Source organism: Heloderma suspectum, chromosome 16 (assembly GCF_057233095.1).
Source record: "Heloderma suspectum isolate Gila_16-S chromosome 16, 16-S_ref, whole genome shotgun sequence".
NCBI classification, from domain to species: Eukaryota; Metazoa; Chordata; class Lepidosauria; order Squamata; family Helodermatidae; genus Heloderma; species Heloderma suspectum.
The window spans coordinates 15,088,760-15,112,774 of NC_139473.1; the positions used below are offsets into that span (position 1 = coordinate 15,088,760).

The following is a 24,015-nucleotide window of genomic DNA, read 5'->3' on the forward strand; positions in this document are numbered from 1 at the left end:
AAAACTAACCTGTCAGGAAAATGGGTTCCAACTGAGCCTTCTCCTGACATGCTGCATTTCTGCATAGAGGGAATGTGTTTATTTTGTTTTGAATGGAGTAGTGTTCAGTCTCATGAATATCTCCTTGCAGTCTGAAGCGGTACAGCCCAGACCCCAGTCTTACCATTCCAGGAAGAGCGAGGCCTCAGGCTTTTTTCTCTCCCTCTCTTTCAGTTCAGAGGCCTGTCGTCCATCCCCTTTCCAGTCCAAGTAACATGTTCTGTGTCACCAGCCTGGACCCCGACACCCTCCCCTGTGTTGCTACACTCCTTATGGATGTCATGTTTTACTCCAATGGGTACGTTCAGAACCGGGGATTTTTAAAAAGCAACAAAAAATGCAGGATAAAACCAGATTGGGGTGTTTTTTTCTGATAGCAGCGGGATGGGGGGGGGATCTTTCCTCACTATATTGGGCACTGGATCAGATCTAGGGGGTGGGGGGTTGGATTGTGGGGCCAGCCTGCATCAGAGCAGCAATTCTGCAGTTCCTGAACACTATCCTGTGAGATAAGTCCAGCTGAAAGACAGGCCCAGGCTCCCCCTGAGGAGAGTTTGAAACCATCCCTAATTGTCTGACACAAGAGATAATTGACATATTGGTAGGCAAGGGCATTTATTAAGACCCTGGGGGACTCTGCACACGTTCAGATGCACGCTGAACATGTGCAGAGTCCCCCAGGGTCTTACCCCCAAATGGACACGCTGTGACCATTTCTAACTTCAAATCTGTGTTCAGCACGATGTCCGTCGGACAGCAAGTCACCACCTCTCGGCACGGCCCCTCTTCTTGATCTGCTCGTTTTAGTGAATTCGTATCCCACCTTTCTGTCCAGTGATGCTCAAGGCAGCTAACAAAACTGAATAAATAGTATAAAAAAATTAAAATCACAACATGAAATTAAAATCAGAACAAAGTGAGTCAGGCAGAACTCTAAAGGAGCTCTCCAAGGTGCGATGCTCTCCAGGGGTATCAAACATGTGAAGCACCTTGGATATTTCCTTTAGGGTTCTGACTGAAACCCGTAGCGGATCCACCATTGGAGCCACCAGCCTCCACTGGCAAAGTGCCTTCCGATAGGCCATCTCCTATCCCAGGGGGCCTTGCGAGCAGCAACGACACACACTGAAATCCTGTGGGGGCCACCATTTACATTTCCCACAATTCACCGAAGGTGGTGTTGCTCCCAACATAATGGGATGTTTAAATGCTAGCTTCTAGGCCCAGCACTGCACTGATCAGAGCACCGGCTGTGGGGGGAGGAGAGAATTGTTTAAATGGGAGTCAGGGCAGACATCAGCAGGATGCTTCTGCTGTGGGCACTGAGTGTCAAGGCCAGCCCCACACATTTCGCTGCCTGTGTCATGCCCTACCTGAAGGAGGATTCATCTGAGGAAGAAGAGGAAGGGGAGAGCCAGCACAATGGTGTCAGGAGGCCCTAGCCAGCCTCTTTCAGTCTACTCCAGTAGCCAACTCCAGACACAGACAAAGGATTCTTTTCAAGGCTTTATTCCTTTTACAACTTAATAACTCTATCACCAGCGACTAAGCTATGAACAGCAGAGTAACCTATGCCCCGGGCTGGAAACAGTTGGTCCCCATTTGAATGAGAATCATTTGCAGACCCTGAACTTATGGGCTAGGGAGAGTCCCTCCCCTTTTCCCTTGGGTCCTCTGGACGCGACTGTTGCTTGCGTGCCAAACGGGCGCTACGCCTCCTTTCCGTGCCCTCCATAGCTCGTCGCTCTCTGCGTCGAGCATCCAGCCAGCCCTCCTCCCACACTCTTTCACTCCCAGGACCGCTATCTATCTCTGGAATGCCGACAGGAGGAATCTCTGCCAGCTGCAGGGCCTGGGAGGGATGAGCGCGCTCCTCTCCCACGGACGGCTGTTCCTCCTCAGAATCAGAACTGCTCTTGAGGTTCTATGGGATCAGTGTCCACCCTGACAAATGGGGCCCAGACGGAGCTCAGCAAGGAACAGGAGGCCTTGGCTGACAGTCCTCCTCTGGAAACATTACAGGGACAGCCTGGCCTCTCTCGAGCAGTTCCTGAACTTCCCCAAATGCTGGAAGCAGACTGTGAGGGGATCCATCCCTCTGAACGGCATAGAATCAGACGCATGCAGCAAAAGAACAAACGGAACTCACTGTGTGGGGGCCTCCCTTAAAAGCAACACGCTGACCTAATTAACCCGCTGTGCTGATTAACGACCGGCTATGAATTCAGCCTCGCCAACACCAGCTTTTTGCTGCAAACAACAGTACCGTAAGCTTGGCTTTGCTTTCAAGATACCGGATCGGATAAGCTCCTAGACCTTGGCTACGCCTCTGGATAACGTTTTCGCACACCCCCCTGACTGGCCTGGATGCTTGCTCAAACAAAAGCTGGTGAACTGACCCCTGGACTACCTTGACCTTCCCTCTGCCTGTGCCTGCAAACCCACCTCAGAACTTCTGGGTATGACTTTGGACTGGAGCGCTGCTGCTCCTAGGACTATCTACGTCTTGCCCAAGGCCCTGGCCTGTGTTGAAACAGGACAGCCTGAGGAAGAGTAGCAAATGGTTCCCCCCACCCACCCAAGTCAAGGTGCATAGTACCCAATGTTAGCTGAATTATTTTGGTACATGTGGCAGGAAAGGCCATAATCATCTCTCCCCTCCATGGCAGTAGACATACAATAAAAACAAGGTAAATAACTGTCAGGAGCGCCCTGGCGGCCTCTTTCAGTACACTCCAATAGCCAACTCAAGACACAGACGAAAGGATTCTTTTCAAGGCTTTAATCCTTTTACAACTTAATGACTCTTTCAGATGCTGATCACCAGCGACTAAGCAAGGAACAGCAGAGTAGCCTGTGCTCTGAGTAGGCAGTTAATCCCCATTTGAAGGAGAGTCACTTGAAGACCCTGAATTTATGGGCTAGGGAGAGATCCTCCCTCTTTCCCTTGGGTCCACGGGAGGCGGCCGTTGCTTGCACACCAAACGGCGCTACGCCTCCATACCGCGCCCTCCATCGCTTGTCACTCCCTGCGTCTGCGTCGAGCAACTAGCAAGCCCCCCTCCCGCACTCTCTCGCTGCCAGGGTCACTATCTCAGGAATGCCAGCAGGAGGAATGTCTGCCAGCTGCTGTGCCTGTGAGGGATGAGCTGGCCCCTCTCCCACGGATTGCTGATCCTCCTCAGAATCAGAACTGCTCTGGGGTTCTATGGGCTCAATTTCCACCCTGACAATAACTAATAATTTGCTGCCCTTTCATGACACCCAACATTTGCTGCCTGACGCAACTACCTCACTCTGCCTCGTGGTAGGGCCGGCCCTGCTGAGGGCCTACACACACACAGCAGGCTACATTTCTTTCTCCTTCGTTGCTGTGTGTCTACACCTTGGAATGGAAAAGCAGTCCACAAGGAGATCAACAGTCTCACAGAGTTGAAGGGGATCTCCTAGGCCAACTAGTCCACCCCCCCTGCTGAGTGCACGAAATCCAGAGCAGGACCATCCACAGTAGGTGCTTGAAGTCGTGCAGATGGAGTCATCCTTCATGAGAGCTAGTGCACTGCAGTGGCTTCAGGTTAGGAAGGCCAGGGTTCAAATTTTTGCCAGGAACTCACTAGCTGGCATTAGAGGTGGCTTGCCTATCTCAACCTCCCCCATCTGTAAAGTGGGTATATAATGCTGGACTGCCTTATAGGGTTGTTGTAAGGCTTGCAAGTTAACGTAGGCAGTCATTTCAGCACAGTCTAAAATGCTATATAAATGCGCATTAGTAATCCTGACAATAATATTTCATATTCCTCTCCAAAGCACCCAGGAGAGGAAGATACCACAGTTCCAGGAGGGGGGCGCGGGAAGCATTAGCTTCCAATAAAGGAGTTTAGGGCTGGGAAGTTTGCCTGTGCCTAACATTTTCCTGAGGATAAAGACACCTTAATTGTGGGGTCTCCAACGTGTGTCTCTGCTCTCCAAAGTGCCTATAGACATGTCTCTTGGCATCCACCAGGCCCTCCCTGATCTTTATTTTATTTCTTAAGGGTTTTTTAAATTAAAAAACCCTTCTTTTAGCAGGGAAGCTGGCTGCTGCAAGCGAAGGGCTGACCTCCAGCATCATTTCTATTTGGGGTCAAAAGAGTGGTTTGGCATTGTGGAGCTCAAAAACTGCGTTATATCACGGGGAATTATTTGCAAAAATGCACATTAGGCAAAATTGCATTAAAATGCATCTATTAGGAGAAATGGCGACTAGTCCTGATGGCTACGTGCTATCTCCAGTACCAGAGGCAGTGAGCCTAGGTACACCAGTTGCTGGGGAACATGGGTGGGAGGGTGCTGATGCACTCGTGTCCTGCTTGCGGGTTCCTGGTCAACAGCTGGTTGGCCACTGTGCGAACAGAACGCTGGACTAGATGGACCCTTGATCTGATCCAGCAGGGCTCTTCTGACATTCTTATGATCTCCTTGCCCTCTCCCCTTCCCTAACCATTGGAAGCTGCCTTATCCTGAGCCAAATCATTGGTCCACCCACCTCACCAGGGGTGGTCATAGCCAGGGGTGTGGAACCCCTTAGGGGCTCCAAGATGCTGTTCTCTGACACCAGGCTATGCCTTGGATTGAGGGCTCTGTTGCACTCATGTCCTGCTAGTGGGTTCCTGGTCGACAGCTGGTTGGCCACTGTGTGAACAGAATGCTGGACTGGATGGACCCTTGGTCTGACCCAGCAGGGCTCTTCTTATGTTCTGATGTTCTGATGTTCTTAAATGTGTTTGAATTTTTGTGTGGACTTTAAAAAAATTGAAAAATGATGCAGGAGCCGGACGAAACAAACTTAAAATTGGAAAAAGGAGAAACTAAGAGAATCCAAAATTGACTGTTTTGTCCCTGCCTAGTAAAGATTAGAATAAGATTTCCTTGTTTAAAAATGTGGATACTTCCTTTCAACCATGTTTCCAGGGTTGTTTATGTAATCATAAAATATGCTAAAATACAAGCTGATCAAACAGTTAAAAGCAGCAAAAGCAGCTGGTAAAATAATCAAACTTTAAAGACCTGCAAGTTATTTTTTTAAGATTTTCATCAGAAAGAGGAAAGGAGACACCGCTCAAGGGCCGAGTGCCTAAGGCCCATGCAGAAGGTCCTAGGTTCAGTCCTCAGCATCTCCAGTTATAAAGCTCTGGTAATGGAGAAGACCTCACCCTGAGACCCTGGAGAGCTACTTTGCTGGTGTTTGGTTTGTTTTTTAAGCTCCAAAGGAACGTAGTCTAGAAAAGCTTCCCTGAACTTCCTTCTCCTTGGAAGGAGGTCATAGAAAACAATATTAACGCATCTACCATTGACTAGAAGTGGCCAGATGATAGCCTTAATCCATGTCTTATAGAATTCAGGCAGGCTTCATAGATCCTAACCACTCTCGCCTCTGGCTCTTTCTTTCCCCCAGAGTAAAAGATTCTGTGGCGGGCAATGAAGACTCCGAACACATTCGCTTTTTCTCATTTTCTCTCATTGAGGGTTACATTTCTTTGGTGATGGATGTACAGACACAGAAAAGGTGAGGCTCAAAACCGGCTTCATAAATACCATTCATAGAGCCTTGAGAAGTTGCTAGGAGTTTTCACAGCTGTGTGTGCGCGCGCACAGGCATAGACAGGCATACACAGTCAATATGTCAGTCAGAGGCTGCAGTGACTTAAAAGGGCCCCGGAATAATTAGAGGCCTGTGACTCCCATCTCAGAACACGTGAACAACGGCAGTGATCTGATATCAACCATACGGAGGTGATCCAAAATGGCGTGCTCAGGCAAAACCTTCCTTCTGCTCCCAGAGTTCTTGATTCAGGGCCAAAATTCTGAACCAAAGGCCTCTGAAATATCCCAAGGTACCCCTGGATTTGTCTTTGATCCGTGGGTTTGTTGCATTCTTTCTTCATACAGTTTCATGTTTTGTTTTTCCATTCTCTCTCTTTCTTTCAGGTTTCCTAACAATTTGTTGTTTACAAGTGCATCGGGAGAACTCTGGAAGATGGTTCGCATCGGCGGTCAGCCCCTTGGCTTTGGTATGTTGCACCATAAGCTGGCATCCGTCACGTTTCCTTCATCCTTTCCCTTTGCAATCAACGCAGTCCAGGAAACAAAGCTTCAAGCTACGCTACCTTATTAGTTAATAACTATCTTCTTTACAAATGCAGGTTCTAGGAAACTCTCAGACTTCAATGAAAATAGCTAATCCGCATATCTATGAATATAAATAAAGGAGACGAAATGGAATTCAGAGAAATTGCCAGCAGTCTGGGCGTGAACTACACCTTCCTTAGGGCAGCTCCCTGCTACGTTGGCTTTCACAAGTGGCCAACCTAGCAGAGCATCTGAGCCCTGCCCCTAACTTTTCCCACTTCGCTCTACGACGGACCCTAGCATCCCTCAAGTCACGCCCGTTGCTCTCCTCCTCCTCTGAAACCTTGGTTCTCAAGATGGAGGAAAGGGGGAGCCGTTCAGCCTGAGCCACCTGTGTGACAAGGTCTTGGGAAGAAAGTTCTGCCATATCTGGGCTCGCTAGGGAGGGTGCCTCCCCCTGTTCTGGCTGTTCCCATTATGAATCTGAGTGTGAACTGCCAGACATCTCCACATGCTCCGATTCATTCCTGACCGCCTCCTCCAAGCGAAATCCTGCCCTATTGGTTCTCCCACCAGTATAAGTATAATCCCACCATTCTGCATTCCCTTTCTGTTTATTTCTGTCTGCGATTGCTGAAACATTATCACGTTATGTAATGTGTATGGCTGCCTCTAAAGAGTGCTTGGAAACTACAGCTGGTGCCAGATGCTGCTGCCATTGTTCTGGGCTCATGATTCAGAACATATGACTCCAATTCTGTCTTACTCCCAACACTGGCTTCTGGTTTGTTTCAAAGCCCAATGCAAGGTGGTGGTTATTATCTTTAAATCCCTAAATGGTTTAGGTCCAAAGTATGTAAAGCACACACCCCGCACCCCTGCACATGATTCTGCCTGTCCATTGAAATCATCAGGGGAGGCTCTGTTTTGCATCCCTCCACCATCTGTGGCCACATGAAGTGATGGCCACCAATTTGGACGGCTTTAAAAGAGGATTGGACAAATTCCTGCAGGAAAAGGGTATCCATGGCTACTAGTCTCAATGGCTCTGTGCTCCCTCCAGGACCAGAGGCAGTGAGCCTATGTAACCAGTTGCTGGGGAACATGGGTGGGAGGGTGCTGTTGCGCTCATGCCCTTCTTGTGGGTTCCCGGTCGACAGCTGGTTGGCCACTGTGTGAACAGAATGCTGGACTAGACGGACTCTTGGTCTGATCCAGCATGGTTCTTCTTCTGTTCTTCTGTTCTTAGTGATGGTACACAAGACAGGGCCCTCTTGGTAATGGCTCCCAGATGTCTGGAACTCCCTCTCTCACAGGCCTGGCTAGCACCTTCTTTGTCCTTCGTTTTAGAAAGTTAGTGAGGACTTCCTCACGCTGGCAGGTTTTTAATTCTGAGTTATTGTTCTCCTGATCGGATTACTCTTATCGTTGAGGCAGGGCTGCTGTTCTTTTTATTTTGGATTGCTGTTTAAAACCAGTGGGATTTGTTGCATTTTGTTATTTTGGCGCTGGTTTGGGACAGTTTAATATAAAAGAAGTGTCAGCATAGGCTCATTCATGGAAGCAGATGAGAACATGGAGCGAGGGGCAACCATGAGGAGCTCTCCTTTCACTTCTCAGTCACAGCCCAGAAGCCCTTGGGCGCAAGCCTGTGGTGCTCAAAAGCAACTTACTTGAGTTCTCCTCACTTTCCCTTCCTGTAGTAACTCCTGTCTTGTGCCAGCATGCCGCCAGAAGATCTGGTGTTGGTAACGAAGGGATTGTTTATTTTATTCTTATTAAAAAATAGTTATACCTTAAGGTGAAACCGTATAACAAAATATTATAAAGTAGAATAAAACAATAAATGAACAATACAAAACAAAAGCAGTAGAAACAGAAGAGCAAAAACAAACAAAAAACAAGCCGAGGGAAATTAGGTAAAAAAGTTTCCTGCCGAAATGATCTATCTATGTATTTAGAGTAGGGCTATGCATTGCTTCGGTGCCGAATCCGAATCCTGAAGTGAATTGGGGTGTTTCGGGGGTGCCTTGGTGTGATCTGAAGCAAATCAGACCAGCAGTAAAGCGCTCCAAAGCAAAGCGGGTCACCGATGAAGCGCCTCAGTCCGCCTCAGAGATTCGGAGCTATTCCGATGCCTTCTGAAGCCCAGACATCCTGTCTCCAAAATGTATCAACCTGAGAAAGATCAGGGAGGGGGAGAGGAGGGACCGAGCTTTGGCAAATGGCAACTTTAGTTGCCAAATTAGGGCTGAAGTAACCCAGCAGTTTCCAGTCAGTGATGGTGGTGGACGGGGGTGGGAATACTGGATATATTAGAGAAAAAAGCCTGTATTTGTTCATTGCGAGAGAGATCTGGTGCTGTTACTGGAGAGAGCTTGTTGGCTAGATCTGTGTGGAGGGGGTGTTGTACTCTTTCCCACTCTCCTTCATAGTTTTCCAGCTAGATCCTTATAAAAACCACGCACAAAATATTTTAAAAGTATTTCCCTTTCCTTGTTCTTGGCTCTCCCCTCCCCCTGCTCTTCCTGCATTCCTTCCCTTCCCATTTTTCAACTCTATCTCTTTTCCCTAAATATATATATATATATATAAACCCTTTTCTGTGCTTGTAAGTAGTTCAGTATTTGCTTTTCTTTTGCTCTTGTGTGTCTGTGTGTGCGTGCTTGTGGTCAAGCAAAGCACTACACATGTCCGCATTTCAAAATACAGTGGGCAAAGCGCTACGTCGGTTGTTTAAATAACACTCCATTATGTGGCAGAGCAAGCAAGCCCAATATGAGGCATCTTCAGGGTCATAGAATCATAGAACAGTAGGGTTGGAAGGGGCCTACAAGGCCATCAAGTCCAACCCCCTGCTCAATGCAGGGATCCAAGTCAGAGCATCCCTGACAGACGGCTGTCCAGCCTCATCCTGAATGCCTCCAGTGTGGGAGAGCCCACCGCCTCCCTAGGTCATTGCTTCCATTGCCGTATTGCTCTAACAGTCAGGATGTTTCTCCTGATGTTCAGCCAGAATCTGGCTTCCTGTAACTTGAGCCCAGTATTCCACGTCCTGCACTCTGGGATGATCGAGAAGAGATCCTGGCCTTCCTCTCTGTGACAGTCTTTCAAGGACTTGAGGAGCGCTACCCTGTCTCCCCTCAGTCTTCTCTTCTCAAGGCTAAACATGCCCAGTGCTTTCAGTTTCTCCTCACAGGGCTTTGTTTCCAGTCCTCTGATCATCTTTGTTGCCCCCCTCTGAACCCTCTCCAGTTTGTCTGCATCCTTCTTAAAGTGTGGTGCCCAGAAGGCCTAACCAGTGCTGAGTAGAGGGGAACTAGTACTTCCCAGCATTTGGAAGCTGTGCTTCTATTAATGCAGCCCCAAATAGCATTGGCCTTTTTTGCAGCCACATTGCATTGTTGGCTCATATTCAGCTTGTGATTGACAAGCATTCCAAGATCCTTCTCGCTTGTAGTGTTGTTGAGCCACATATCCCCCATCTTGTAACTGTGCATTTGGTTTCTTTTTCCTAGGGGCAGAACTTGGCATATATCCCTGTTAAATGTCATGCTGTTGTTTTCTGCCCAGCATTCCAGTCTATCAAGATCACTTTGAATTTTGTTTCTGTCTTCCAGGGTATTAGCTATCCCGCCCAATTTTGTGTCATCTGCAAATTTGATCAGGATTCCCTGCACCTCCTCCTCCAAGTCATTAATAAAAATGTTGAAGAGCACTGGGCCCAGGACTGAGCCCTGCGGTACCCCACTCGTTACCTCTCCCCAGTTTGAGATGGTCCCATTGAGAAGCACTCTTTGAGTCCAATTCTGTAGCCAACTGTGTATCCACTGGATCTTTATTTCATCTAGCCCTCTTTGAGCTAGTTGGGCATCAGGATATCATAGGGCACTTTGTCAAAACCTTTGCTGAAGTTGAGGTATATTATGTCTACTGCATTCCCACGGTCCACAAGGGAGGTTACTTGATCAAAAAGTGAGCTCAGATTTGTCTGGCAGGATTTGTTCTTGACAAATCCATGTTGGCTTCAAGTCATCACTGCATTGTTTTCAAGGTGCTTACAGATGGATTGCTTTATAATCTGCTCCAGAATTTCCCCAGGGATTGATGTCAGACTGACTGGTCTGTAGTTCCCAGGTTCCTCCTTTATACCCTTTTTGCAGATAGGGACAACATTAGCCCTCCTCCAGTCATCTGGCACTTCACCCATCCTCCATGATTTCTCAAAGAGAATAGACAGCGGTTCTGAGAGTTCTTCTGCCAGTTCCTTTATTACTCTAGGATGGAGTTCATCTGGCCCTGGAGATTTGAACTCATTCAAAGTAATTAGGTGTTCCTTGACCATATGCCTATCGATCTCAAGCTGCAATCCTGTCCCTTCAGCCTGTACTTCGCCTTTGCCAGGGGGTCATAGACCCTCTTTTGGGAGAAGACTGAGCCAAAGTAGGAATTGAGCACCTCTGCCTTTTCTTTGTCATCTGTTACCGTTTTGCCATCCTTATTTAATAGCTGAACCACCATTTCTTTCCTCTGCCTTTTACCATGCATGTAGCTGAAGAAAGCCTTTTTGTTGTTTTTAGCATCCCTCGCTAACCTCAGCTCGTTCTCAGCTTTAGCCTTCCTGACGCCATCCCTGCAATTCTGTGCTACCTGCCTGTCCTCTTCCTTTGTTACCTGGCCTTCTTTCCACTTCCTATATGTGTCCTTTTTTGTTTTCAGGTCATCTCTAAGCATTTTGTGAAGCCACATTGGCTTCTTCTGTTGTCGTCCACCTTTTCTTCTTGATGGAATTGTGTGTAATTGTGCCTTGAGAATTTCCTTTTTTAAAAGCTCCCACCCATCTTCGATTCCTTTTCTCATTAGAGTCGCTTGCCATGGGACCTTACTGATCATTGTTCTGAGTTTATTAAAATCAGCTTTCCTAAAATCCAGGGTACGCGTTTGACTACACTCGGCTTTTGCTTCCCTTAGAGCCAAGAACTGAAGTACAACATGGTCGCTTTCCCCCAGAGTTCCTGTAACTGCTACTTTATCCACTAAGTCATCTCTGTTGGTTAGGATCAAGTCAAGGATAGCCGATCCTCTAGTTCCTTCCTCTACTTTCTGTAGGAGGAAGTGATCCGACACACAAGTCAGGAATTTCCTGGAGGGGCCCCGTTTTACAGAATTTGTCTCCCAACAAATATCGGGGAAATTGAAGTCCCCCATTACTACTACATCATGCTACCTTAAAACGTTGGCTATTTGCTTTTCAAAAGTTTCATCCTCGTCTTCTCTTTGATTGGGTGGCCGGTAGTAGACTCCGACCACCAGGTTCCTTTTATTCTTTGCTCCCTTTATTTTGATCCAGATGCTCTCGATGGGGCTACCAAGCTCCTCCTCCTGTATTTCTGTGCAGAGATATGTATTTTTCACATATAGTGCAACCCCACCTCCCTTTCTGTTCCTCCTGTTCTTTTTGAACAAGTTATATCCTTCAATTGCTGTATTCCAGTCATGAGAGTCATCCCACCAAGTCTCAGTTATACCTATCAAGTCATAATTTCCCTCTTGTATTAAGAGTTCAAGTTCATTCTGTTTGTTTCCCATACTCTGGGCATTAGTATATAGACATCGAAGACCATGTGCTTCATAGTCTGGCTTTCTTCCTACATGTGTCTGAAGACTATTATTGGGCGCTATCAGAGCTGTTCTCTCCGTTGCAGTGCATGCGCCTATGTCCATTGTTACCCCCAAATCCATTGCAGATTTCTCCAACATCCCTACTGTTACAATCAGAGTATGAGAGAGAGAGAGAGAGAGAGAGAAGTTATATGGGTTGGAAAAAGATGGAGCTAGGCACATTAAGTTGCCCAGACTTTAGAAATCCAGAATTTTTTTACCACAGGGCAGTTGCATGAATCAACCATCTCTTGAGTCCAAGATGGCAAATTGGCAGTCCACAGCCTGGATGCCAACTTTATCTGGCCCCAGATTACCAAATTTAGTAGTACTAGGGGAGAGGGGTTATTTGCACTTCAAAGAAGCCTACAGCAGAGATTAGGGATAGTGACCTCCTCCTAGTAATCACTGCTTAAACACCTAACTTTTCTGATTATCCCTTTATGACCTTTGGTTTGAGTTTCTGAGAACAGCACATTTTATCTGTGCCTAGCACAAAACCTAATGGGCCAAACTGTCTGAAATTTGGCAGGTGGAATCCCCTCCATGCGGGCTGACAGGTCTCCAAATTTCCTGTATTTATCCTGAAAACTGAAAACGTTATGGCCGTTTCAGTTACTACTACAGCCTAACCTACCTCACAGGGTTGTTTTGATAATAATAAAATAATAAAATAGGGAGTGCAGAGGAGTGTATATAATGTTCAGCCATGCCACAACTGCCTTGTGAGGCAGGCCAGTTGTGCATGCATCTATTTGATCAGGAGGATGCTGCCACCATCCCTTTTCCCTCTAACTCTGGGTGGGGGGACCCCAGAGCTATGAGCTAAGTAACTGCCTGGGATGAAGTAGCGGCCAGGTGAGGACTCCCATCTGTGGGCAGGCAGCCGGCTTTCCTCTTAATTCCCAAGTAAACACAGGTAAGGTGAGCTGAGCGGCTAGACAGGTGAGAGAAGCCTCTCTTCTCACCAGAAACTCATGCTCAGACCTCAGGTCCAAACTGGAAAAAGGTATTTATTAAAGGAATATATGCAGGGGCAAAAAAGGACAGCAGAGCGGAATTGTAAAAAGCTCACTGACCTACATGAATCTTGAGGTAAAATACTCACAGCGCAGGGGTCACCTGGGGAGAGTGACAACACACATGGCATCTTCGGGCGGTCGAAGGAGGAGGAGACCAGGGGAACTAGAGACCCAGGGACAAAAGAACCATATTCCCGTGTTATTGTGTTTGGCTGGGTAGGCCGCCCAACACATTTCACAAAATCAAAGCAGCGGCCCATAAACTAGATCCTCTTCTCACCTTTAGGGCACAATCCTATCCAGATAGGCGGCCGCCTCCGAACTCGGAGGCAACCGCCTATCCAATGTAGTAGTAACTGTAGTAACTGTCCCGCAGTGGCCCAGCGAGTTTCATAGACAAGTGGGGATTGAACCGGGTCTCCCTGGTTTTAGACCGACACCAGTGTGGGCAGAAGGTAGATTGCCAGATGTTTTGGACTTCAACTCCCAGTTGGTCAGCGGGGCCAATGGTCAGGAATCCTGAGCATTGAAGTCCAAAACATCTGGAGATTTGCTTCCTGCCCACCGCTGCACTGTGCCAGCTCCTCAGGCGTGGAAGAGGAAAATTCTGGGATATGGTTTGTTTGTCCCAAGCTGGAGGGGTCTCCTGGGAAGTTCATCAGGAGCTGTGGCACACGTTAAGGGAGCATTGTTTGGCACAGAGGAGATGCAAACAGCGCGGGGGGGGGGGGAGTGTGTGCGGGGGTAATATTGCCAGGCTGACCCCCAGCCCGTTTTGATCATGCAAGTTTTTTCTTTCTCGTGGAGAAAGACTGAGTTTCAGGAAGAGAAGCACATGCTAAATCTGTATGCATACTTAGACCTTAAAACGTAGGTTGTCATAGTTTAATATTGTGTATTAATAACAAACTCATTCTCTGAGCTTGGATCCTTTATTTAGCCAAAGCAGCAGCAGCTGCATGCACGAAAAGAGGTACCAGAAGGTGGGGGGAATCCCGGGTTTTGCAGAAGCACAAAAAAATCTTTAGAAGAAAAACTGTAACAGTGTGTGTGGCGGGGGTGGGGGAGGGAGAGACCAAATAGCGCAGTCAAAACTGCTCCTGTGTGTGCAGAATAGTGACGGACTATTGTGGGGAAGGGATGGAAAACTGGGTGAGGGGGGGACAGAATGGAGTATCATGAAAAAGGGCATGGCTGGCAGCATCCTGAACAGAAGCGCTCCACACTGCAGCATTTTGTGACAGGTACGGGGCCAGCCCTCCCATGAAGCGGGGTGAAGTGCCTGCATCAGGCAGCGGAGTGGGAGGAGCAGCAAATTGCACTGTTCCCCTCCACCACCACCACCCAGCCAAGAGGGCCCGCCATTGCTGGCACATCGCCACTGCCCCACCACCTCCAGCGGATGTTCCAGAGAGTCCCAGCAGCTGCTCTCCCACCATGGCATTTGTCGCAGCAGCTGGCAGGACTCTCTGGAGCAGCGCCCCACCCTCTGTTTCCCTCGTTGCGCATGCCTTCTTCCCTTCACGTTTGCTGCCGTGTCACCTCAATGGAGAGCTGCATGGCCGGAAGAAGTGGCTGCAGGACTCTCGTGAGAGCCCCATGGCCACTTCTCCCAGCTTCATGGCTCTCCATAATGCTGACATGGTGGCCACAAATGTAAGGGGAAGGGGGCATGATGGTGGAAGGGGAATAGGAAGGGGGTGTGGGCATGATGCGACACGTTCTCCCCTGCCTCAGGCAGCAGGAGAGCTTGTGCCGGGGCTGTACGCATCTCACTTGCAGTGGTCCATTGTAAGTATTAAACAGTCCCACTTGGTCTCCACTGCATGGATCCCCATAGGATAAAGAGGGGAACATGTCCCAGCATGTAGAAAAGCATTGCAGCATCCTCTGCTCACCCTGCCCTATACAGACTCCCTTTCTCATCAGCAATCAATGATGGGCACTTTGATAATTTCCCGATAAATCCCCCATCGGCAAGTCGGCGGGCTACCTCCGATCTCGCCCCCTCTTCCGTTTCTTTCACACTCTCCCCATGCAATAAAGGTTATGTACTCCGCAGGCCGCCTGATCATCTGTGGCCTGTTTAACTGCCCTCCCGTGCATTCACAGATGCTCCGAGCAAAAGGAAATGCCAAGAGGAGAGAGAGAACCACTCACGGCAATCAACAGATGACCTTCTTGGAGCATCCATTTTTGAGAGAGAGAGAGAGAGAGAACCAGTGTGGTTTTTGCCCAATATTTTTGCAAATCCCAGTGCTTCTTTCCCTGCTAGCTGAAGCAACTTGTGAAAGGAGAGCATCCCTTCCGGATGGCGTTGGTGTGGCTTCTGTGCCCCGTACAGGAGATGTTCCGAAAGGCCATACTTCCAGTGGACGGGCGCTGCAGAGAAGCAGAGCTCCACGGTTGTTGTTTTTCAGAGCAGGAGCAGTGACAGCATCTGACGGAGCACAGTGTGGGGGGCTTGCCTTACTTACTGTGGTTGTCTGGGGCTATTCTCCCCCATAGCCTCTCTGCATGGATGTGGAGTAAGGCTGTTGCACGGACCCCGCAATCTGCCTCGGAGGCCGCTTCGAGGCGGGCCCAGTTTGCTTTGGGCTGATTCAAGGGGTTCAGCCCACTTCGGCCTGGAGCCGAAGCAGGATTTGGACATCCTGCTTCGGGGGGGGGGGCTGACACGCCACCCAGCCCCCAGCTCCTTAGCTGGGCCCTTACGCTGGGTTACTTCGTACAAGCTTCATCTCAAGGGACTCCCAGTTCAAATCTCAAAAGTTCATGAGAAAGGCTCTGCTCCACCACCGCATGACCTTGTCATCTGAATGGTGAAGGTGAATTAACAGGGCTTTTCCTATGATTTAAAGGAGAAGCAATCTAGCATTCCGAAGACATATTCCTTAATTCAGCCTTCCCCAATCTGGTGCCTTCCAGGTTGGGAAAGGCTACCATAATCTATGATGATGTTTGGATGTTTGGATGGATGGATGGATGGATGGATGGATGGATGGATGGATGGATGGATGGAGCATTTTAAAAATGGCTCTCTCCCCCCCTCCCCCGCCCAGGACAACAAGACAGTTGCTGGCACCCATCCAGAAGACCCAGGTAAGGAGCTGGGGCCTGGGCAGAGGCAGCAGCACAGTTGGGCTTCCGGATTGCACCGAAGCACCTCAGAGCAACCCAACCCGCTTTGTGCCACTTCATGCCCCTTCCTCCTTGCCTCGGAGGCAGTGCGAAACACTCCGCTTCAACTCAGAGCTTGGGCTTCGGGCCGAAGGGGTGCACAGCCCTAGTGTGGAGGGTGCCGATTGCTTGATGGATGAGCCTCTCTTTAGGAAAGGAGACTGAAGCTTCACGTGCACAAAACAAATCAGCCAGAATTTCGGAGCATCCTGGCGTATCGTTGACGGGCAGCCAGTGGAGGCTGGTTCTGATGTCGGGGGGGGGGGTGAATCAACCAGTCACAACCAGTCAGAACTCTAAAGGAGCTGTCCACCAGCCTCCACTGCTGGTTCCTAACCTGCTTCCTTCCACCCTTTCCTCTGCCCCACCCTCCAGGCCTCACACCTCCCATCCAGCATTTTGAACGATCCCAATGAAACTGTGCACCACTTTATTTTTATTCTGAATGTACTTTATCAAGGTAATGATGATAGATGAGTGGGGGTAATTAATTGAAGGGGAAATGCTTACATTTTGGAGCAGGATCTGGGTGGGAATTGGGAAAATGCTTCGGGGTGGCCCCTCCAATTGACCTTTGGCTTGTTTTTGTTGGATTAGCACTCAGGTCAAATTTTTGGCATTTTTATGGGGGGAGGTGAAAGGGCTCATAAAGAAAAAAGTCACTCTTATTTTTTGCATTTTTTGCACACATTTGCAAATTAATTGTAATTGAAGAGGTAGTATTCGTTTGGGCTGAGGTAGTATTCGTTTGGGCTGATCTGCAGCAGGGTGCAAATTAACTGAAGAATTTATTTGACGTTGCTTGGATGAAATTAATTGCCTGCCTTTGTCTTCTGTGAAATTTAAATGAATCTTAGTAATCATTTAGAAGTTTCTATATAAAGATCTCAATTAACGTATGCAAAGCTTATGCAGATGTGTGTCCTATCCGCCTTAGCTCTGCATCTTTTAAGCGCCTAGCAACTCCCTGCCAATAGGACTTTTCATACCTCCTTTTCCAGCTCCAGGACTCTATTTCCTCAGTGTCAAACTAATCCAAAGTGAAAGAGAGGCATTGTGTGCCAAGGCATTTTTCCCAAAGTTGAATCATGAAAACTCCCTGCCCATGAGGTTGGTTTGCTTTTAATCAGAATTCATGATGAAACCAAACTCTTGGTCTGGAAGCTCCTTCACAGAGGGTCCTCAGAATGGTACTTTTTCCCCCTCTGCTGGCAGCTTCCATGACAAATGGATCTGATCCAACCAGGCAATCGTGAGCAGATTCCACTTTGTTCTTAATGCAAAACTTATTTTCATTGATTGTCAGAGTTTAAGGCTTCCATGAGCCCAAAACGCAGTGTAGGCTGGTGGCGCCGATGTCAGTGGGGTGGAGAATATGCTCTGGGTTTTAGTCAGAACCAGCCAAAACTTTAAAGGAGCTATCCAAGGTGTTTTATTTCAAACAGAGAGTGCAGGAGGGAATGGCGGGGTCTAAAAGTCTCTCTACAAAAGGGGGGCGGGTATAGATGGGAGAAATGTGCTGTATTCCAGTGATAAAACTTCGAACTGTTCCCAATGACATATCTTTATTCTGAGACTGAAAACTTCTGTATACCTACTTGGGAGTAAGCTTCCCTCAGCTCAGTGGTGTTTGCTTCTGAGTAAACCTGTGTCGATTCAGCTTCCAGAACGCGACACATTGAGCCTCTGTTTGGACATTCTTTTCTCCGGCCACCTGAAATGCAATCTGCAGATCAGCGTAACCCAACCTGGCACCCTGCAGATGTGTTGGACTACAGCTCCCATCATCCCTAGACTGCTGTCTGGTGATGATGGGACTTGTAGGACAACACATCTGGAGGTTGAAGAAGCCTGCTTTAGAATTTAATTAGAAATTCAGACGATCTTAGCAAGACATTTTACCGGTTAAACTGCTAGCCTGAGGTAGGAACTCATCCAAAGAAAAGGAGACAAGTAATCAGCTTTGGTTATTTCCCCACCACCACCACCACCACATGCCTCTCACCCTCCGTCTTAGTTCCCTCTGGAAATTCTCCCCCCACCCCATTTCTATTTATTTTTGGTATTTATTCCCATTGCTTTGACATTCAAGCTAGTGGTTTGAAATGTTAGGACTAACAACTGCACAAAAAGGTTGCAGGCTGAAAGAGGGGATCAAACTCTAGCCTTCCTTCTCCCACTGTCATTTCTGAGCTGGAATTCCTGCACCTCCTCCATCTTTTGGGTTTACTTGACATATGTCTATCTCACAAGAGCTGGGACTGGACTGAACATTCCTTGCTCAGCCTTGCTGAAGTTCTTCGCGTGTTTTCTGTACTCCTCAAAAGCGGTCTTGAGTGCAGTCAAATGCTATAAATGCAGAAAAGATGGCACGTTTGCTGATGGGGGAGGCAGCAAGCTGTCTTCAGCACCCACCTCCTGGTGCCGTTTTATTTTCCAGAATGTCCTGGAATGACTGAAATACGTTGCTATCACAGAAAAGGTGTGCTTCCCTGACCCCTGAATAACTGAACGGGATAAGAAAAGTAGTGCTGTGCCAAAAATTTATCTCTCGTTTTTTCGACCATTCTCCTTCTATTGAATAGAAAAGAAATTGCTTTCGAGAAGACATTCAGTGGTGAAGAAATTCCCATGGCTTGGGTTTGGGGTTCTTGGGCTTCCCTTACTTAGGAGGTGGCCAAGGATTGAGCACGAGTGTCCTGTTTTTCATTGTGCAATCATCTCTCTGGCTGGCCATAGCCTCCTCAGCTTCCCACGCTTCAATGAAAGCCCAGTTTAAGGCAAGATGAGCCAATTCCTCCCATGGGGCTTTTTCAGATCAGGATGTGCAGGCAGCCTGGGAGGCTGGCTGCGATTACGTAAGCTCAAAAGCACCACAAAAATAAACGATAAAACATCGTGAATGAGACAGAACAATGGAAGCTGCTTGCATGGGGGGAGAAAACTTTCAGAAAATTGGAGGGCAGATTTTGGCAGAGTGCTAACCCCACCTCATCCCTGGAGCTGGACACCACACTTCCCCCACCTCCATTGCGGTGGATGCAAATCGGGGGCCGGCCTGCCAAGACAGTGGATGCTGTTGCAGCACAAAAAAACCCAAAACTCTTAAAGAAAGCAGCTGTGCTACAAGCCCTGCCAGTGGGGAGCCCTATGTGGGAGAAACGGTTTGAGAATTTCTCCTCCCCCCAGAGAAATCCGGTGAAATGGTCTCCCAAATTTCTCTGCCCACAAATCAGGCGGAGAATTTCAAGATGCCATTTGCGCTCAGCTCTAAAGAAAAGCAAACCCGCTCATCCCAATTTGTTACTCTTGGTATTCATTTCATAACACGTTTCAATTTGTTCCGTCCAGTTTCGCATTCCTTACGAAACAGATGCACGCCCCTATTTGACCACCTCACGACCGCGTTCCGAACCAGCTGAAGTTTTCAAACCGTCTTTGTAGGCGGCCCTATGCAAAGAGCGTTTGGGGAATCTAACCTGGATGCTACCAGGGCACGAATGACTGTGGCCTGATCACATTTTCCTTTGGTAACCTGGGTTTGTAACAAGCTGTATTTTCTCATTCTTCCTAGATGAGTGTGGAATTGTGGCACAGATCTCTGAGCCTTTGGCTGCTGCCGATATCCCAGCCTATTACATCAGTACTTTTAAGTTTGATCATGCGCTGGTAAGTCATAGGAAGTTGGCTTCTACCAAGTCGGGCCATTGGTACACCTATGCTGACCAGCAGCAACTCTCAGGGGTAGCTCATTCCCAGCTCTGTCTGGAGAAGCTGCAGGTCCAACCTGTGAACATCAGCATGTAAAGCATGTGTTCTCTTAAGTCCCTTAAACCAGGAGTGGGCAGAAGGTAAGATCTCCAGACGTTTTGGAATTCCACTCCCGGAAGCATCTGCCAGCATGGCCAACCATCAGGAATGCTGGAGTTGAAGCCCAAAACATCTGGAGAGCTACGTTCTGCCCACCCCTGCTTAAACGGCTCGCCTTCAGAGAGAAACCCTAACCTGGATAATCCAGGGGGTGTCTGCGTACGTGTGATGTCCTAGAAGTCCATCCAACTGCCATGTTCATTTCCACATGGCTTGTGGAGGAAAACTTCCCTTGAGTTTTCCTTGCGGGAAAAATCCTTTTGGATTTTATTACATTTACATCCCACCTTTCTTCCATCATGGAACTCAAGGTGGCTACATGCAGTTCCCAGGTGGTCTCGCCTCCAAGCGTGGACTGGACCCAGACCTGCTTAGCTTCAGCAAGGTGGCTGTCTCATGTGCCTTCAGACCGTGCCCTTTTCCACCTCGAGCATCAAAAATTCATGCTGGCAACAGACTTAGCCTAGTTACCCGGTGTGTGTGTGTGTGTGCGCGCGTGCGTGCGTGTGCGCTCTATTTCAGAAGCTTGTCTCTTCTTCTCAGCATCATGAGTTGGTCTAATGAATGGTATTGCCGTACTGAGTCACATGCTGTGTGTCTTCCCCCAAAAACATCCCCCCAGTCCCCATGATAATATCCATTACCTTTCCCATTATAACACATTAAGCCTCTTTTAGCAGGCTGACCTTTTAACCCGTTAAAAGCTCAAGCAGCAAAAAAACAAGTTGTCTCCTCCTCCCTTCCATCTCTTTGCTGTTGGCGTTACCCTCTTTTCCAGCTTGGAAGCTCTAATGTATACATGCAGTAAAAAGTCAACATGAGCTCAGATAGTGAAGGTCAAATGGCTGGATCCATTCGGTTTGTTTTCTTGAACATTAACTACGCCGATAAGATAAGTGCATCAACACCTGTCTTAAAGCTAATACACTGGCCTATTTCTCACTGATGTGATAACACCTGTGTCTGGCCTGTACCACTTCAGGGGAAGGCTTGCATTGCTGAATGCGCCTCCATCCAAAAATAACCCCTGCACATAGAAAAGTAGCAAGTCAGGAAGAGAGCTGGACTAGAACCCCTCACCAGTAATGCTGTATTTCTGCAATGCTGTGCCAGAAATTACTTCTATGTAATTTTTCAACCATTTGCATTCTGTTTGATAGAAAAGTGCTTTTTAAAAAATTCAAAGGAGAAAACGAAAAGGGTGAAATTATTGTTGGTGGGATATGGGGCTCATGCACTCTTCTTAGTTATAGGATGGCAGAGGGGTGTGTGTGAGTGTCTTGTCTTTCATGGTACAATCATCCCTCTGGCGGTATACAGCATTCCTGGCTTCCCACACTTCAACTAAAGGCCAGTGGGAGACACATCACAAGATTTCTCCTCCCGTAGAGCTTGTTCGGATTGGGATGTGTGGGCAGCCAGGGAGGCTGCACAGCAATAGAGAGATGTGTAACAGGGGAAAAAAACCTACATCTCACAACATCCAATTCTAGGTGCCACATTGTAATGGGCACTCACAAGAGTAAGGTAAGCTCAAAAACACCACTAAAAGACATTTCAAAGCGCCCGGTAAATGAGGCAAAACAATGGAAGCTTCTTTCATGAGAGGGAAGACAACTTTGGGAAATGTGAGGAGCACGACACATGCTGAACGCTGTTTTGGATGGAGGAAACATTCAGTCATCTAACTCTTAACCCACCAGATTGTGACCATCTTGGTGAGAAAAGGGCTGCTGTTGGCCTTATGTGTGGTTAGCGTTATATGGGGTTTCATGGAGTAAAGGGTGGTGACTCCGATGTCAGTGGGGCGGGGAATATGCTCCGGGTTTCGGTCAGAACTGTAAAGGAGCTCTCCAAGGTGCTCCAACTTTAATGGGACAGTGAATCCGCTCCAGGTTTCGGTCAGAACCATCCGGAACTCTGTTGGATGCTTTGCACCTTGGAGAGCTCTGTTACAGTTCTGACTGAAACCCAGAGCAGATTCACCGCCCCACTGACATCGGATCCACCAGCCTCCACTGGTTTCATGTGCTCGGAAATGAAGTTAAAAAAACAGCCAGTTCAGTGCTGTAACTAGTTGTTTCTGATCCAGGGCATTCCAAATTCTGTGGGCCCCAGCTCAGAAACCAGGGCTTTGGCAATAATCGCTGTGAAATCCTAGCACAGGTGTGGGGAATCTGTGGCCCTCCAGAAGTTGTTGGACTACACCTCCCATCATCCCTGGCTGGGGCTGATGGGGTTGGGAGTCCAGCAACATCTGGAGGGCTACAGGTACCTCACCCCTGTTCTCAAGGAACTATTGCTAAAATTCTAAGTTCTCATTGCTCAAATTAAATTGCTGGTGCTCAAAGTTCTTCTACGGGGGGGAAAAAAAGGTAAGACAGACCCACACCCTGCTGTCCATTTAGCCACAGCTGGCAACATTTCATAGAATCATAGAATTGGAAGGGGTCTTTGAGATCATCTAGTCCACCCCCTGCTCATTGCATGGCATCCTTGGCAGATGGCCCATCCAGTCTCTCCTTAAGTACCATAAGAACGTAAGAAGAGCCATATTGGATGAGACCAAGGGTCCATCTAGTCCAGCATTCTGTTCACACAGTGGCCAACCAGCTGTCAACTGGGAACCCACTAGGAGGACACAAGTGCAACAGCACCCCCTCCCCCCATGCCATGTTCCCCAGCAACTGGTGTACATAGGCTCACTGCCTCTGGTCCTGGAGGTAGTATAGGGCCATCAGGACTAGTAGCCATTGATAGCCTTTTCCTCCAGGAATTTGCTCAACCCCCTTTTAAAGCCAACCAAATGGGTGGCTATCACTACATCCTGTGGTAGCCAATTCCATAGTCTATGTGCTGTTGAAGAAGCCCTTCTTTAGATCTGTCCTGAACCTCCCACCAATCAGTTTCAGGGGATGACCCCACTGGGTTCTAGTACTTTGAGAGAGGGGGAAAAATGTCTCCCTGTCCACATTCTCCACACCAGGTCTCCACACCAGCTCATGTCTCCCCTGACCCTCCTTTTCTCCAGGCTAAACAGGCCCAGCTGTGGTAACCTTCTCTCATAGGGGAGTTCCTCCAGCCGCTGGATCATTTTAGTGGCCCCTTTTCTGCAAGGGCAGAATTGGCATTCTGCAACACGTTCTGCAACTTGTCAATCCCACTGTCTTCTCTCCCACTGCCGAAGGTGGGGAGCGTCTCCTGATGTTCAGCCGAAATCTGCTTTCCTGCAGTTCTCCTCTCCAACGGGAGAACTCTTGGGCCTCTTCTTCAGCTTCGCTTCTCTTCGCTAAACGTACCCAGTGATTTCATAGGTCTTGGTTTCCAGACCCTTCACCATCCTGCTCGCTCTTCTCTGGATGTGCTCCAACTTGTTAATAGCCTTCTTAAAGTGGGGCACCCAGACCTGGACACAGTACTCCAAATGCAGCCTGACTAATGCAGAATAGAGCACAACTATGACATCTCACGACTATGACATCCCGCCCGAGATTGCATTAGCTTTCTTAGCTGCTGCATCACACTGTTGGCTCACATTCTGGGTTCCTTTTCACATGTACCACTGCTTAGCCAGGCCTGCCCATCCTTGTGCCTTTTTGTTTTTGTACCTGTTGAAAGACTTTACATTTATCTTTGGCATGCCTTTGGTTTCTTCATTGCATCGTCCCCCCGGCAGTATTCATTGGATTGGATCCAGACTGGCCATTGCATCAAGAGGTTCTTTATCAATTCCCAGTTCCCCCTGCATCACCTCTGATACTGCTCTGGAAGCAGTAGCCCTTCCTGCAGCCACAGAGGGCCTCGGGGGAACGAATCCTAAAGATCGCCTCCCCTGCCGCCTTCCTCCAGCATGAGCAGAACAACAAATATGCACCTCTCTGGCTGCAATCCAATGACTTGAAAGTACCTGCTGGCAAAGGTACCAATGGGAAGCTACAAGAATGCCGCTGTGTTCAAAGGGACATTTGACTTGAGCTGTCACTTTGCATCTGACTTGTTCATTTGACTCGCGACAGGCTTGTTCTGTATGTGATTGCATCTCTCAGCTTCGGAGATTGTTCCCTGTGTACCTCAGCTCCTTCTCCGGCTCGCAGGGCAGTCTTTCTTTTCTCCACAAAGTAAATTAGGCAACATT

The 24,015-nt window shown here is 48.2% G+C and overlaps 1 protein-coding gene across 3 annotated transcripts in view; it reads left to right on the top strand.

Annotated features, from left to right (window-relative positions):
- The window catches only part of CASTOR2 (cytosolic arginine sensor for mTORC1 subunit 2), a 119,959-nt gene that overhangs the window by 94,192 nt on the left and 1,752 nt on the right, over window positions 1-24,015 (top strand). Inside the window, exons 5-9 of one of the 3 annotated variants that reach the window (XR_014786104.1) lie at window positions 214-337; window positions 5,474-5,584; window positions 6,007-6,089; window positions 14,943-16,470; window positions 17,012-17,120. Coding sequence is in view for 2 of the 3 variants with exons in the window: in XM_084822484.1 (XP_084678610.1) it covers window positions 214-337; window positions 5,474-5,584; window positions 6,007-6,089; window positions 19,585-19,817 (551 nt within the window). In the remaining variant the exon portion in view is untranslated. Of the gene's footprint in view, window positions 1-213; window positions 338-5,473; window positions 5,585-6,006; window positions 6,090-14,942; window positions 16,471-17,011; window positions 17,121-19,584; window positions 19,900-24,015 lie in introns of those variants that run through there. The other 2 variants (XM_084822485.1, XM_084822484.1) reach the window with 2 other exon arrangements.